This window comes from Apteryx mantelli, chromosome 7 (genome assembly GCF_036417845.1).
Source record: "Apteryx mantelli isolate bAptMan1 chromosome 7, bAptMan1.hap1, whole genome shotgun sequence".
Classification (NCBI taxonomy): Eukaryota; Metazoa; Chordata; class Aves; order Apterygiformes; family Apterygidae; genus Apteryx; species Apteryx mantelli.
In genome coordinates this window covers 34,328,444-34,342,696 of record NC_089984.1, presented here as the reverse complement: position 1 = coordinate 34,342,696, position 14,253 = coordinate 34,328,444, and the positions used below count along the sequence as shown (strand labels likewise).

Below are 14,253 nucleotides of genomic sequence, written 5' to 3'. Positions count from 1 at the left end.
AAACCTGTAAGCTCATCCTGACCTGAAACTGCCAGTATCATCCCCAGTTAAAAATTTCCCTTCACCTGTAAAAGTGAATTTGTTTTAAAAGCACTTAGATCTGCTTTTTCTAAAGGTCTGCTAAAGCTCTTAAATAAAAACTCTGTATGCTTTGCTTACAGTCAAACAGGTCACAACTCATTCAGGACAATATTCAGACAGAATACTGAAAAGCACTTTCATTTTGGCAAACATTCTCAACTTCCTACCTCCAGTGGCTCTGCTGCCAGAGCAGCTTACAGAGTCAAAATAACATTTCCTTTCCTTCATCTTCCCTCCTCTTCCTTCTTTGAACTCACAAATGAATCATTTTGCTATATAAAGTTTCCAGCAAGTTGCTATTCAGCTGGAAAGTAAGCAAAAAAGGTTCCCAAACCCACACATACAAACTTAGAAAAATGTTAGTACCTAGAAACTGGAATTATAGAGGGAATTTAGTTATAATAACATGGTATTTTCTGGAGAATTGAAACTTTTCCAAGCATAGCTGTTGTTTTTTTTCAGTACTTCACTCCATCATTCACTCCACTTTCTTTTCTTGATCTTTTGCTGAATGCCATGCTTGGGTTTTGGGGTGCTTTTTTTCACTATTATGATCTGTTCCTGCCTCTCTCCCACATTGTTTTTGCTCTCTCATTCGAAGCACAAATTTATGTTCTTTCAATCACATAATTCCTGCTGCTTAGACATTTCTTCCATGCTCATTTCTTCTCTTCCATAAAAAGTGTGTCCAGGTCTGAACTCTCCCATTCCATATTGCCTGTGAATATGGAAGTGCCAATTCCCCTCTTCTGGATGCATAAAAAAATAAAGCCAGCAACAAATATGTTGACAGGGGATTCTCCTACATCTGAGAGGTAAACAGCATTCATTTCTGCTCTAGAAACTGCACTCTCTTGGAAGCTGCTGTTTACCCAACAGGGCCATGCATGTTTCCCACATGTCAAATGCACAAGATTGTCTCAAATTCATGATTTAAGTCTTTTTACATTCCTCAAACTTTACAAAAGTGCAACCACCTTTTAGCTAATACATTTTTGTGCGACTCTTCAACTTGGCAGAAGCACAGAGGAGTGACAGTCAGCTGGATTTCTTGGCTGCAGGTATAAACACTCGCTCCCCTCCCCTGAAGGAATAAACTGCTGCCTGCAATCCGAGGCAATTCACAGCTCCCTAGTGAATGGCAAACACTGCCAACAGTTATTTCTTTCTCCCCACCCTGACAGAACTGAGCTGCTGCCAATTAACGTTGCATTTTCCTACACTTTGCAATCCCTTTGAACCTTTTCATGATTTTAGAGAAAACAGTTTTGTTTCTATGTAAATCTATTCACCACAAATCCTAGTCACAAGAAAGGACTGATAGTTGTAGCAGAAGCCTCTAGACCAGAGGATCTTGCTAGTTTGCATCTATTACTTGAAAAATGTAGTATTTATAACCAATTTGTACAAAAGCCAAGAAGAATCCAAGTGCAATGGAAAAGAAATCACAGAGACTAAGAAATGAAGTGCACATGAGACAAACTACATTTAAAAATTCCATGGACTGGAGACTGAACAGTATTGCTTTTCATGTCACTGCCTGCATTACTATAAGCTATCTTACATGGACTGCTATTCTGTGCTCAGGGTATACTTATGTTATACATAAAGTATTAATTCTGATGATCTACTAGTCATTCCTTTAGAAGCAGGGTTAAGATACTGGCTAATTTTGCTAAGGCATAAACACAACATCTGATGACACAGGAACAATTCAGATCCAAGGCAAAGAGACTCAAGGCTACCAACCTGAGTGAGACTCTGCTACAAAAGGAAAAGCTACTCTTACCCAGTTAAGTTTTCACCTGTCCATATATGCAGCAAGGTACATGCAAAAGAACTGTCTCACACTAGTCAAAAATATCCTCTCAATTGCTTGAATAACTGCATAAAAAACTAAATTAAAAAATTCTCACAGATGCCATCTTTATGTGATAAGTTAAAAACTCACAAAATCAGCTTCAAGTTTTCCCATTTCTTGTTTGTAGCTTCTCATACGACTGCTGTACATTCCCCGGCTTTGAGGTGGGATCTCTCGAACTTCAAGCTCCATCTGCTCAAGCTAGCAAGTAAAAATAAGGAAGATGCACATACATCAAAATGATAATTAAGGTAAGGATCAATTTACCTAAATTGTTCGCAAATACCAAAAAATATTCTATTTATTAAGAATACTGCTGTTTAACCTGTGGTATAGAAATGTTATCAAAGGTTATCAAATAAAATGTATTAGGGTATATATATGTGTGTGTGTGTGTATATATATATATATATATATATAAAATTGATATCCTATCAAATATACAAATGACACAATTGGTAATATTAACAATCAGAATGAATGATTCTAACCACACTTTTCTGTATTTCAATTCCAGACATTGATGAATACATTTTATTACAAGAAGCCAGTGAAACTTAGGTTAAATAACTTTCTGCAAGGAAGCATAATTCAGGACATAGCCTACCTCCTTCTAGGTGTGTGTTTTTGGAAACCTCTAGGTGAAAAAGATACATATATATTTTTTAATGTGAGATAGATATCTATATAGATTTATATATATAGATATCTATCTCACATTAAAAAATGTATTTATCACCAGCCTCAAGGTTTAATAAAATAATTCTTGTTCTACTGAAAAATACTTATTCAGTAGAAAGCACTTTCTGAACTGGTTGCCTAAGTCTACACCCCAAATCTATATTCAGGTATATTAAATAACAGAATTATAGGGCTGCAATAAAAAGACTGTTGAAAAATTGGTGTACAGTTATATATCTAAAACTTCAGAGATATATTCTATCTTTAACCCTTATATTTACTTTTACCATGTAGAACATTAAGGGGCCTTAAACTTACGAATATAGCACAGAGTCACAGGAAGTCAAAAGGAGTTAAAAGCCAGGGCGAATCTGCCTGCTCATGATCTGCCCACTAGGTCATGGAGCCTCCTGCTCACAGGGCTCTATGTTCAGGGATTCTGTTTTGCACAGCAGAAGAATCTCTTACCTGCTTTTTAAAATCTTTCTGACTTGACTTTAAAAATATCTAAATAAAATAAAATAAAATAAAAAATTGAAACAGAAGTACCTTTTAATTAGGGTCCCAAACCACCAGTTACAAGTCTTCACAATAGACAGCTACAGTTTATTACTATGTAATTGCTTGCTTACACTATAAAATTTCAGTCTCATGCCAGAAGAAAAGCATCCGAATTTAATCAATGAAATTGCCAGATACTGAAATAAAAGTCATTCAGCCTGATCTATTCTGATTATATACAAAATGGTATTTAATGTTATTAACTGTAAAGCAGAGTTTAATTAAATAGTCAGTAATGAACTGAAATACACTAAACTAATTCTAATTCTACCCAGTTCTTTTTCTCAGACTTAACTTTCCAAAGGGGTTTTTATAAATGAAGCTGATAGCTGGAGTTAATGGCTTATTTCTTATCTACTTCATTTCAATACATTTGATTTCAAATGTTTCCATAAACATAGAAAATATTTCTCTTACATACACAGAATTATATGTGCAAGGTCAGAATATTTTAATGAAGTCTCAATTCTTTTCAGTTATCTAAAAATGAAATTATCTCCCATACAAATCCAGAATTTGTATCAAGGATCAGATCACAGTCTGTGAAATCCAGAATCTTCATTCCAAAGAGTCAGTATCAGAGACTGTGCGGTCAAAGGAAAATGTTCATGTACTTAGAAACATTACAGGCAATGATGAAGAACCCATGTCTGGGCTGAACAAAGTTTAACACTTTTTTGTCATCATGAGATTACACAGGTACATTTTGTGCCTGGGCTGATAAATTCCCATGTCAAGTCATGCAGAAAAGAGTGGTTCAGGCAGATGTCAACCTAACTGCAACCTCATTTCATGCATCTTCACTTTCAGACCTCATATTATTGGTCATAAAATTGTATTTTTTTTCATACACAAGCAAGAAGAATATAGCTAGATTCTACAAAAAAAACTAGAAAAACCCCGGCACTTCAATCTCAAAACATCTGTAGAAGCTGAAGTTTTCTTCAGAAAACCTAAATGCTCTAAGTTCTGTTATTGCTTATATTCAAACATGCCACCACTATGGTGAAGCTGAGTGTGTTGGCATCTAACTCCTACCCAAATTCATAAACTATGTCCCATCCTTAAGTCTCCTCAGGGGTTTAACCTCGTAGGATTGCTCCTGACAACACCCAGTTCACTCCTAGCACTGAGTACAGCAAAAGCAGGGCAGCCACAGATACTTTCATTCAAAAATATAACAGGGTAAGGTAGTGCCAATGTTGTCCATTGAGACTCCAAAATAATTCTCCCTCTCCCACAGAAACATTTCCACATGTAAATTGCTCTGGACTACAACTGAATTACCTCTGGAGGATTAAGGATGTCTTACATAATATTTCAAGGTCCTTCAAACTCTATTGCTGAATATTGAGAATACGGATGACTAGTTACCAATGTCCTGATTTGGCTGACAAAGACCACTGTGATCCACCTTCCTTCAGAAGAAACCCCCATTGCATCCTCTGTGAATCTAAGGAGAAACTTTTTTCACGATGAGGACAGTCAAGCAATGGGATAGGCTGCCCAGAGAGGCTGTGCACTCTCCATCCTTGGAGGTTTTCAAGACCCGACTGGAAAAAGCCCTGAGCCACCTGGCCTGACCTCACAGCTCACTCCTACTCTTTGAGTGGAAAGTTGGACTAGAGACCTCCTGAGGCCCCTTCCAACCTGAATTATCCTATGATCGCCTATACTATGCAGACTAAAATCTCTCTTTTAATGACATCAGTCTGTTCTCATTAATGCATGAAGCCTTCCTTATGTATCCCACTATCCTTGCACTTCAAGCTGTCATGAACAGCAGGCCAATCCACTATGGCATTTACTCTGTGACCAAAACCAGTTTTCTACCAGAACCCATCCAGCCTCCCCAATAGCAAAGTTTTGTTCTCTTTGCAAAAAGAGATGGTTTTCTTAGCTGTGGAAAGACTATTAAAAAATGGGGATAAGCAGTAGCCAACTGCCCAGCTAGTGGCAGTTTGGGCAAAGTTGATAGCATTTTCTGAAACGTGAGCTTCACTAACTTATGCAGATTCCTAAAGTCCTTGGGCTAAAAGAGAGATCTAAATTTTAAAAAAGCAAGTGCTTAAGTAAGAAAAATCCTAGCATTTGCAACGCTGTAAATTTAAATTAATACAACAATTTTGTGATGTGCACTTCATAAAACATAGGGGCATGTAGTTCATGGTCAGATTTTCTTCTTAAAAACAGAACTTTATTCAAAAATGTTAGTTCTAGCTCTTCTAGCACATTGTAGATTTTATGCTTCAAAGAATTTCTCTAAGCTTATCACAGCATTCATCTTACTTAAAATCACAGTTAAAAAGAAAAAAAGAAAAGAAACACTCAGATACTACTGCATGGAATGCAAGAATGACAGGATTTCTCTCCGGAGATCTCTCACTCAACATCAATGGCTTGAAAAGACAACTTGGGAGTCTGAAAAGATTTTGGTGTCAGTTCTGTATATATTAGTTCAATTAGAGTAGTGATTTTACCCAAAGCAGACAGTATTTAAAAAAAAAAAGAATCAATGATTAACCAATGTAAATATCAATAGTCAATATCTCTACAATAATATTTATAATACATGAGATGGTTATTTCCTAACCAAGTAGAAAATAAAACAAAATCAGCTAATCCCAGCAATGGTGCTTCAGGAAGCAAGCCAGTGCATGAAAACTATCAGTGGCAAGGAATTAGGTTTGCTTTGGTTTTCTGCTGCAGCCCTTAGTTTAAAAAAGGGATCTTTTTAATCAGTTCTGTTATTAGCAGGTTTGTTCAAATTGATTTTAAACCCAAGCCTTGACATTAATCATTAACATGTTAGGTAATTGCTTAAAGCCAATAATTGCATGAAGCACCTGTCTAGTAGTGTTAGCAACAAGATCTAAAACAAAAGCATGAAGAAAGTCAGTACATTAAATTAAGTTCATTATTAGAAGAAAAATGGTGAAACAGGATTTACTTTTTAATCTTATAATAAATACAAATTTAGATTACTTCCCTTCTTATGTCAGAAAAAGATAATGAGCCACTAACTCAACTTCTGCTCCTTCCAAACTTATTTAGAACAGAAAACCAAATCTGAATGTTTTTTCACCAGAACACCCATGCTGCAATTTCCCTGTACTGCCATATCCTTTTTTTTTTTTGCCAAGTAGCCATAAAAAGGAGGGTAAAAAAAAAAAGTCTTTGTATATTTTTTTTTCCTTCATCTATTTGCAAATGGAAGTGCCTCAAAGCCTTAATGTATCTTCAGAACATCCTCATGAGGTGGAACAGTAATTTTATCATGTTTCTCACTGAGAATACTGAGTCAGCGAGGTTAGGCACCTTGCCAAGGTCGCTGAGGCAGCCTGCAGTGGAGTCATCCTGAGATCCAACTCTCCAGTGCTCTGTCTGCAAGCCTAAACTGAATTGAATTGAATTCTTAAAACAAAACCACCACGTGTGTCCACAAACATACTAGAAGTCTTTTTCTTCCTATGTCACAAACTTAAAAAAAGTTTCAATATTATTGTTTAGTCAATATTCAAGTTGCTTAGTTTTAAAAACTTTAAAAGCTTTCAGAGTAGGAGGACTAATTGCATTCCCCTGTCCTAACTTTTAGATAACATTTCTGACACTATATAGACCAAACTCCTTTGTAGGTAATAAACAAAAGGAACTTCAGATAGAGAACTATTGGCTATGTGGAAAAAAGTCAATTTTTACTGTGACTAAACACCCTTGCTCAGTCACTCCACATCTATAAAACTTTACTTTGTACTCCAGATGAAGTATATGACAGTTTGTAATGGGAACAAAATAGAAAAAGCCACAAATGCTTAATGTGTATTGCTTTCTTCTGTCATCGCAGACCACTAACTAATGCTTGGTTAACATATATATTTTTCTCAGATCAATATCCCACACTACCATCGCCTACCGTGACCTCAAATGGCTAAACATCTTTATGCCTCAGTTTACTCATTTACTAAAAGAGAAAAAACGACCTATTACTCTACAAGACTATCAGACAGATTAAATCAAGTACAAAGTGGATCCTATGAGGAAAAAAAGCTCTAGGTGTGTAAATACTGAACGTAAATCCTGGAGCAGAAAAACAAATCCACAATTCAAAGCCTGTAGCAGCCGGCAATAGCTTGCAATAATAATACCAACCTTAAATCGCTTAACCCAAGGGGAATACATCAAATATTTTAATCTTGTGTATTTCATATTCTAAAATATTAACATGGTATTTCTAGGCCATCATGTATGCTAAATGTTACCATTAATGATACTATTATTTTTGCCAGGAATTGGCAGTTAACATATGAAAAGCCATGACATACCAGTTCCCTTGCTTCTTCTAGCTGTTTCTCAACATTTGCAACCATCTGCTTCTTCTCATCTGAAATAGAATTATGAAGACACCAATATAATTGTGCTCTTGCCACGAAAGAAGAATACACCATTTCAAAATAAGCTTATACGTATCAGTTAAAGCTGACTCAAGGGATTTATTCTGTGTGACATTAGCATGCACTATGACACCCATATTAGCAATTTTTTTTTAATTGAGATTGGAAGATGCTTGAAATATTCTGCTTTGTTATGCAGGAGTTTTCTAATTAGGAAAAGAGTTATGGTTGCTCAAACTGTAAGAGTTCGGCCTCAACAGGAAGAGGCTGGATGTGTACAACAACATAGGTTATGACAAATTGAAAAAAATACTCATGGTTTAAAAAACAAAGATTTATTATATTTATTTGCATAAAACCAAACATCCTACTTGTAATGAATCCAGACAGTGAAGAAAAACAAGGTCTCTATTCCCCTCCTTTATGCTAGGTCTAGACCCCTGGGCCTCTTACTTCAAAAAAAGACAAAATGAAATGCCACAGGAAATCTGCTCCTAATAACAGTAAAAATGTAAACTAGTATTAAAAGGTGAAAGGAAAAAAAAAAGTTAAAGTCAGTTATGAGCTATATGCACCAAGCATCATCTTCAGAGTTGAATGTGCCAGGTTGTCCAAAAAGTCTATAGCTCCTATAGCTCTATAGCTTCCCCACGTACAAGAGTCCAAGTAGAGAGCGTGTCTGACTCTCGACCTGTCTCTAACCATCCATTCTCAGGCAGGGAGTCCAGTATGAAATGAGAACTGAGATTCAGTGCTATATCTGTCAAATATTCCAACTGCTTAACGATTTAGTTTATTATAGCATGAAAGGTGACTTTCTGAGAATATTCAGTCATCAGGTAATGAAAAAGTCCCCTAAGTGCTGAATTACTAGGGGCATTCAGGGGCTGTAATACTGCCATCTGCACTGCTTTTGCCTCTTGCATGGCCCCAAAGCCATCCCTCGCATTGGAAATCCACCCATAGCCTCAATGAAGTTAACAACAAAACTCTAAGATACTAACCTTTATGCCAATGCTCATTTGAAACCACCAGCACAGATATCTCATTATACTATTGGTTCACCTAATGAAGCAGATAAATAATGCATTGCTTTAGAGTATCTCCAGTCATTACTCCCTAGAGATGACAAGGGACAAGTCTACAGTGGCACAAGAGACTTTATTGTATATCTTTAAGCTTTAGGATCTTTTAGCCTGAATTTCTTTGTTTCTCTTCCATATGATCTCTTTGTATCCTTGTATTCAGTGTTTAAAGACCAAAAGGGACTACCCAATGATCTCATCGGATCCTCTGCACACCACAAACCACTGAATTTTACCCAGGGACCCCTTTATGTATAGTCTTTCCTGGGCTGAAGCGCTTTAGTTTTAAGCAAAGTGAGTGCCTTAGGCAGAAATTGGGGGGTGCCAAGATAGCAACCAAAGTTAGAAACTCCTGCCACATAAGGTGAAACGTGCCCTAGAACTAACCTTCCTAAAAAGCAACAAAACTACTTCAGAAAGATTATATTGCTACAGAGTTTTTGGTGAAGTATCCCCACTACAAGCAGGCTGCATTTCAGCTGAATCCTCCTACTGTTATTCCACACTATCCTGAATGACATTTGGACATTTATCCATCTGTCTTCTGCTTCTCCATTGTTATTCTCTCATGACCTGACACTCATTTAAGGACATGCTAACATCATGATCTCTCCTTCTTCTTCAGTTACACACGTTGGAGCTCTGCTTGTAGAGAGGATCAGGTTCAGGATCATCTTTCCACCTCTAACAAGACACAGAGATCTTTGCAAACAACCAGCAACGCAAGGACTAGAAAGACCATCCTCTGAGGATACACCATGCTGCACATAGCAGATTCACAAGAACAAGTCTACACTGGATTATTACCCAAGAAGTTGCTATAGTATTGCAGAATTTGTGACGATTCACATAAAGTCCAAAAATGAGACTATTAGCTGAGGTGCTTAACTAAGGGAAAATTCCTCTCAGAGAAACCCAAGTTCTCAAGCATGTATTACAGCCAACCAGAGAGTCAGCAGAGACTCCTTCAGCAGTTAGACTGGATAAGCCAGTGCTCCAGTGCTGACGGGGCTCACCTAGTGCCGAGACAGCCTCAGGCCCCGACTCCACCATATTCTACATGTGCAAATCAAAGTGTTTCTGGGTGACAGCAGTAAAAACTGAATGACTGTATCTGGCAAATATAGCTAGAATAAAATATTGGAAAAGACTGAAATACTCTGAGTAACAGCAACTCCGTCAATGACACAAGTGGGGAGGAACCACTAGAATCCTCCCACAAATAAAAAGTTTGAGCTCACCCCAGAACCCTCCCCAAACACCATTCCCTTCATATCCTTGAAAGGGGCCCAGAATTTGATCAAGTAATCCTTTATACAGAGGCAAAGCCATGGAAGTGACCACCTTTCTTGCAAATCCTGAATGCACACTGCCACATCTGGTGAACGCTACTACAGCAGAAGCTGGATTTGCTCATTTCCCATGCAGCACTTCTAGTTTTCCACTAACTTTGCTTTCTTCTATTCCCCACCAGGTACTCAGGATGGCACTAAAGACAGAAAAATCTAATGGTTAAAATTAGATTAATTAACCCTCCCTACTCCTGACCGAAAAGAAAAGAAAAGAAAAGAAAAGAAAAGAAAAGAAAAGAAAAGAAGTCTGCCACTCCCATGCCCGTGTATTCCAATTCCCCCACCCAGCATCACAGAACAGCTCTGTTCCTCCCTTCATTTGCAAGTGGGCAAGATGATGATGATGATGCACCAAAGGAAAAACAATGTAAGAGATGAAATACACAATGCCATTTTATTGCAATTGAAATAGGATCCAGAATATAGCAGCAGAAAATAAATGTACTATAGTAATTTCCAACATTCTCCCAAGTTTTACTGAATTACAATTTCTATACACATTAAGTTAAATGAAGTAACCTGAAATTTAGGGATGTGAAGTTTTTTTAAAAAGCTATTTCATGCTGTTCAAACTCTGTGTGCATTTGTGATTACAAGAGCTACCTAGCATTTAATTGAATACTGAGTTACCTTACTGTTGAACTCTTTACAGCCCATTACAGTTCATCACTGCATTTTACACCTGCGAGATTATTTGTTCCATAGTAGTTCTTTACACTAGTCATCCACCCTATTTGTTTCAAGAAAGATAAAAATGCCAGCTGGACTGCTATCAGTGGCAGTGCGTTTCCAGTATTAAGCTTCTGATTCTCTCCACTGTTTGGACAACAGTGGTGTTTTCCTTTGCTTGTACACAAACTTTGCATGGAATCTATAATACAATATTGATCAGTCCTTGAACTCCAGACCTATAACAAGATCCATCCACTCTTTCTTCAGCCTTACAAATGCATAATTCAGTCATCTGCATCTGCTTTGTGGCTACTGAAACAACTCCTTTCTCCTGTTCTGCCACAAATATAGAAATTATTCTGGGAAAACTCAGTTTACCTTTTGCAGTTACATCATTATTGTGTATGACGTTTCTGAGAAAAGTCCCATTCCCTGCATAAAAGAGGCAAAGTCTTCAAAGACCTTGTCGTGCTGAACCTTCCTTCCTCACTGTACAATACAGGTACAAACGAGCTGTGATGATCAATAAGACCACGCATACCCACAGAGATGTTAACAAACTATGGACCTCGGTAGGAAACGCTCAGTAGTGCACAAGGAGGTCCTATTAAAACTGCTCCCATACAATTAAGGAGACATTCAAATTATTTTCAGTAGTTTGGTTAGTATCACACTTTAACCTAACTTCAGACTAAAATTTTAGTATCCTGACAGATTTATCAATGCATAATCACGTAACTGCTGACCAGAGCAATTGAGGGAGTGAGGCCTTCTGAAAGCAATGGCTATGCTGTTCCTTCAAATACGGATGTGTGGGTTGGCACATGGCCACAGCTTGGCACCACACTTTGGGGACAAGATCTTCGTGGATTTCCAGGAAAGCAGCTGAAGTTAGGTTGCAACTACTTATCTTCTTGGGGATGCAACACCGTACAATCCCCAGGGCAACAAGGGGCAGCACAACTGAGAAGGGTCACTTCGGTGAGTAAAGCAAGCTCACAACAGTATCATAAAAAGTACCCATTTGGTTTCCCTTTCTTCTCCCCCTCCGGCTGAATCCATATAACTCCTGATGGAAATATGCTGTCTGGAGCCACTTGCCTGCAGGGCTGCCAATACATCCAGGCATGCTGTTGGTATCAGCAACAGAAGCATAAAATGCTACAATGTCGTCAGTCAGAGCCAAGAAAGCACTTGCTGGAATGGTTTTCACATTGTTTAGCATCAGCAAGATACCGTTGCCTTTCTGCCCCGGTTATGCTACAGAAACAACCATCTCTCCCTCGCAGTCAGAATCCCCTCAGGGATCAGGACGGCACCGGACAACTTGCTCAGAGCCTGCAGATGAGGGCAGAGGGAGTTAGTCTAAGTGAAGCTTGTCACTAATCTAGCAGATCAGGACAAACAAGTTATGATCCAGCTAAAGATCATCATATTACTAAGTAATTTCATCCACTGCGTCTTACTCGGTAGTTTTCAGTCTGTCTACCTGATCATTTTCTAGAAACACTTCTACCATATGGATGACTGAAAAGTTTTTTTTATAACTACTTTTCTCTAAATGGTAAACAGTTATCAGATCTAAATTCAAAAAAAAAAAAAAAGCTCCATCAAAACTATCTAAATTCAGAAGAGGATTTTTCTCTCCACACTGCCAGACAGCATATCCTGAAGAAAATACTACATTTAGCCAATATAATATTAACTGGTCAAATTGACAGAATATGGATAAATCTAAAGACAGGGAAGAAAAGTGATTTTTTCTTCTGAATGAGGATTACAAAGAAACCCATTCCCTGTTTGCATTCAGGGTTTCACTTGCTTAAATGTAACAAGCTTTTACTATATTTTCCTCAGTTCTTTCAGCTTTGCCCTTGCATTCATCACTGTTTTAACCCCCCCAAATACAGTGGAGCTACAGAAAGGCACCTGTCTGCCCACAATTGTAGGAAGGTAACACAGCACTGGTCTGAGCTCACCATCAGCCAAGAAACAAACAAAAAAAAGAAACGGACCAAGATCAATTAGTCTCACTGCTTGTGGAATTACTTCTTTTTATTAGCATGTGCTAAGAAAGAGACTGAGTGACAGAGGGCTTCAGTACACAGGCCACTGGCAAATTTTGCTGCACTAGACGGGAGGGTTTACATGTTCACCTAACACCACTTTGCGAGAAGTTACTGTCCAACAGCAAAGACAAATGGAAGGTTTTTTTTCCCTTTGGCCACAGCAGTTTAGAGCCTAATATATATAAAGAAAAGCCCAGACAACTTGATTTTTGAGTAATTTATGGGGCTGTAAAATCAGGTAGCAGAGCCATACCACAATAAGTCAGCTGTAATATGTGAACTGTAAACTTCTGTACAGAAGTACAATGGACAATTAAAGGTGGGACTTTCCTCAGCTAAATCTGTTGGATACAGTGCAATAGAGTGCTTTGATTGCCCAACAGAAGATGTAAGCATCAAGCATCAGAAGAAAGACAGTGCTGTAATCTAAAAACCTCAGCGCCCAGAGGCTGCAGTACTGGGAAAAGGCTAAACATCCCGATCTGTGCTGGGAACATGCTCTTTCAGCTCAAGCAATCAAATTTTATATGTATTTTTGGTCATATCACAAGATGAAGATATTTCTCTACAACACCAAGGAATATTAATAAAAAACACACAGCCAGTGATCTTCACTTTCCAGAGACCTGCAGCAGCAGCACAGAATATCTATTTAAAAGCCATTTCTCAACTGAGAACACTTTCTTTAAATCTCCAGATGACGTTTGCCTTTACAGAAGATATTTCTTCCCAAGACGGTCTATTGCCCCTACTGCTTATTGTTTCTGTAGCATCAGAGCGCCTTTGTTATGTTTCTTGCTGAACTATTTATGTACTGTGACAATAGGATTGTTTGTTGAGCCACCATCCTCCTAGAACACACGATAGCATCAAGTCCTGACAACACCAAACACAGGAATGCTGGAAAAACAATTAGCCAGTACTTCTCCAATTGAACTGAACATGAAGCTTACAGCAGGTCCATCTTGGGTAGCAGAAGGAATTAAATCAGTCACTAGACTTCAGAAGATCTCTTTGTCTTATGCAGAAGTAGCACCAGTTCTTACACCTTTCATCCTGCTTCTTCCAGGGTGGGGGAAGAAGGCCATCAGCAATCTCTCTCAAATCACTGCTGCTGAAAAATGCCACCTCATGTGCATGTCTCCTCATGTCCCCCTCCCACTTTGAATCATATCCTCCTTTTGAGGAACTCCCAGCCATCTCCACAAGAACTAACTGGAACTTCTGGTGATGAAGAAGCAAAGATCTTGCAAATATTCCTATTAAGAAACAAGGGAAAAATGTGTATTTAAAATATTTCTGTTTAAAGTGTTTAGCATATTCAGAGTTTTGGGGTTTTCTTCCTCTCTCCCCACCAAGCAGTAAAATGCCTCTGTTAGCTAGGACTGCTTTCTGGTTTAAAGTAAGAGAATAGCCCTGAAAACTGAAACATTTCTTTCATTCATAAGTATACAGTGCAACAAGTAGTCTTAACACAAGCCAGTCCAAACCACAAACCAC

General features: G+C 38.0%; 1 protein-coding gene across 5 annotated transcripts in view; it reads right to left on the bottom strand.

The window, feature by feature from the left end:
• VTI1A (vesicle transport through interaction with t-SNAREs 1A) overlaps positions 1-14,253 on the bottom strand; it is a 280,801-nt gene that overhangs the window by 264,080 nt on the left and 2,468 nt on the right. For all 5 annotated transcript variants that reach the window (XM_067300244.1, XM_067300247.1, XM_067300246.1 and 2 more), the window contains exons 2-3: positions 7,507-7,565; positions 2,033-2,143 (exon numbers count right to left, since the gene is read on the bottom strand). In XM_067300244.1, coding sequence (XP_067156345.1) covers positions 2,033-2,143; positions 7,507-7,565 — 170 coding nt within the window. The remainder of the gene's footprint in view (positions 1-2,032; positions 2,144-7,506; positions 7,566-14,253) is intronic.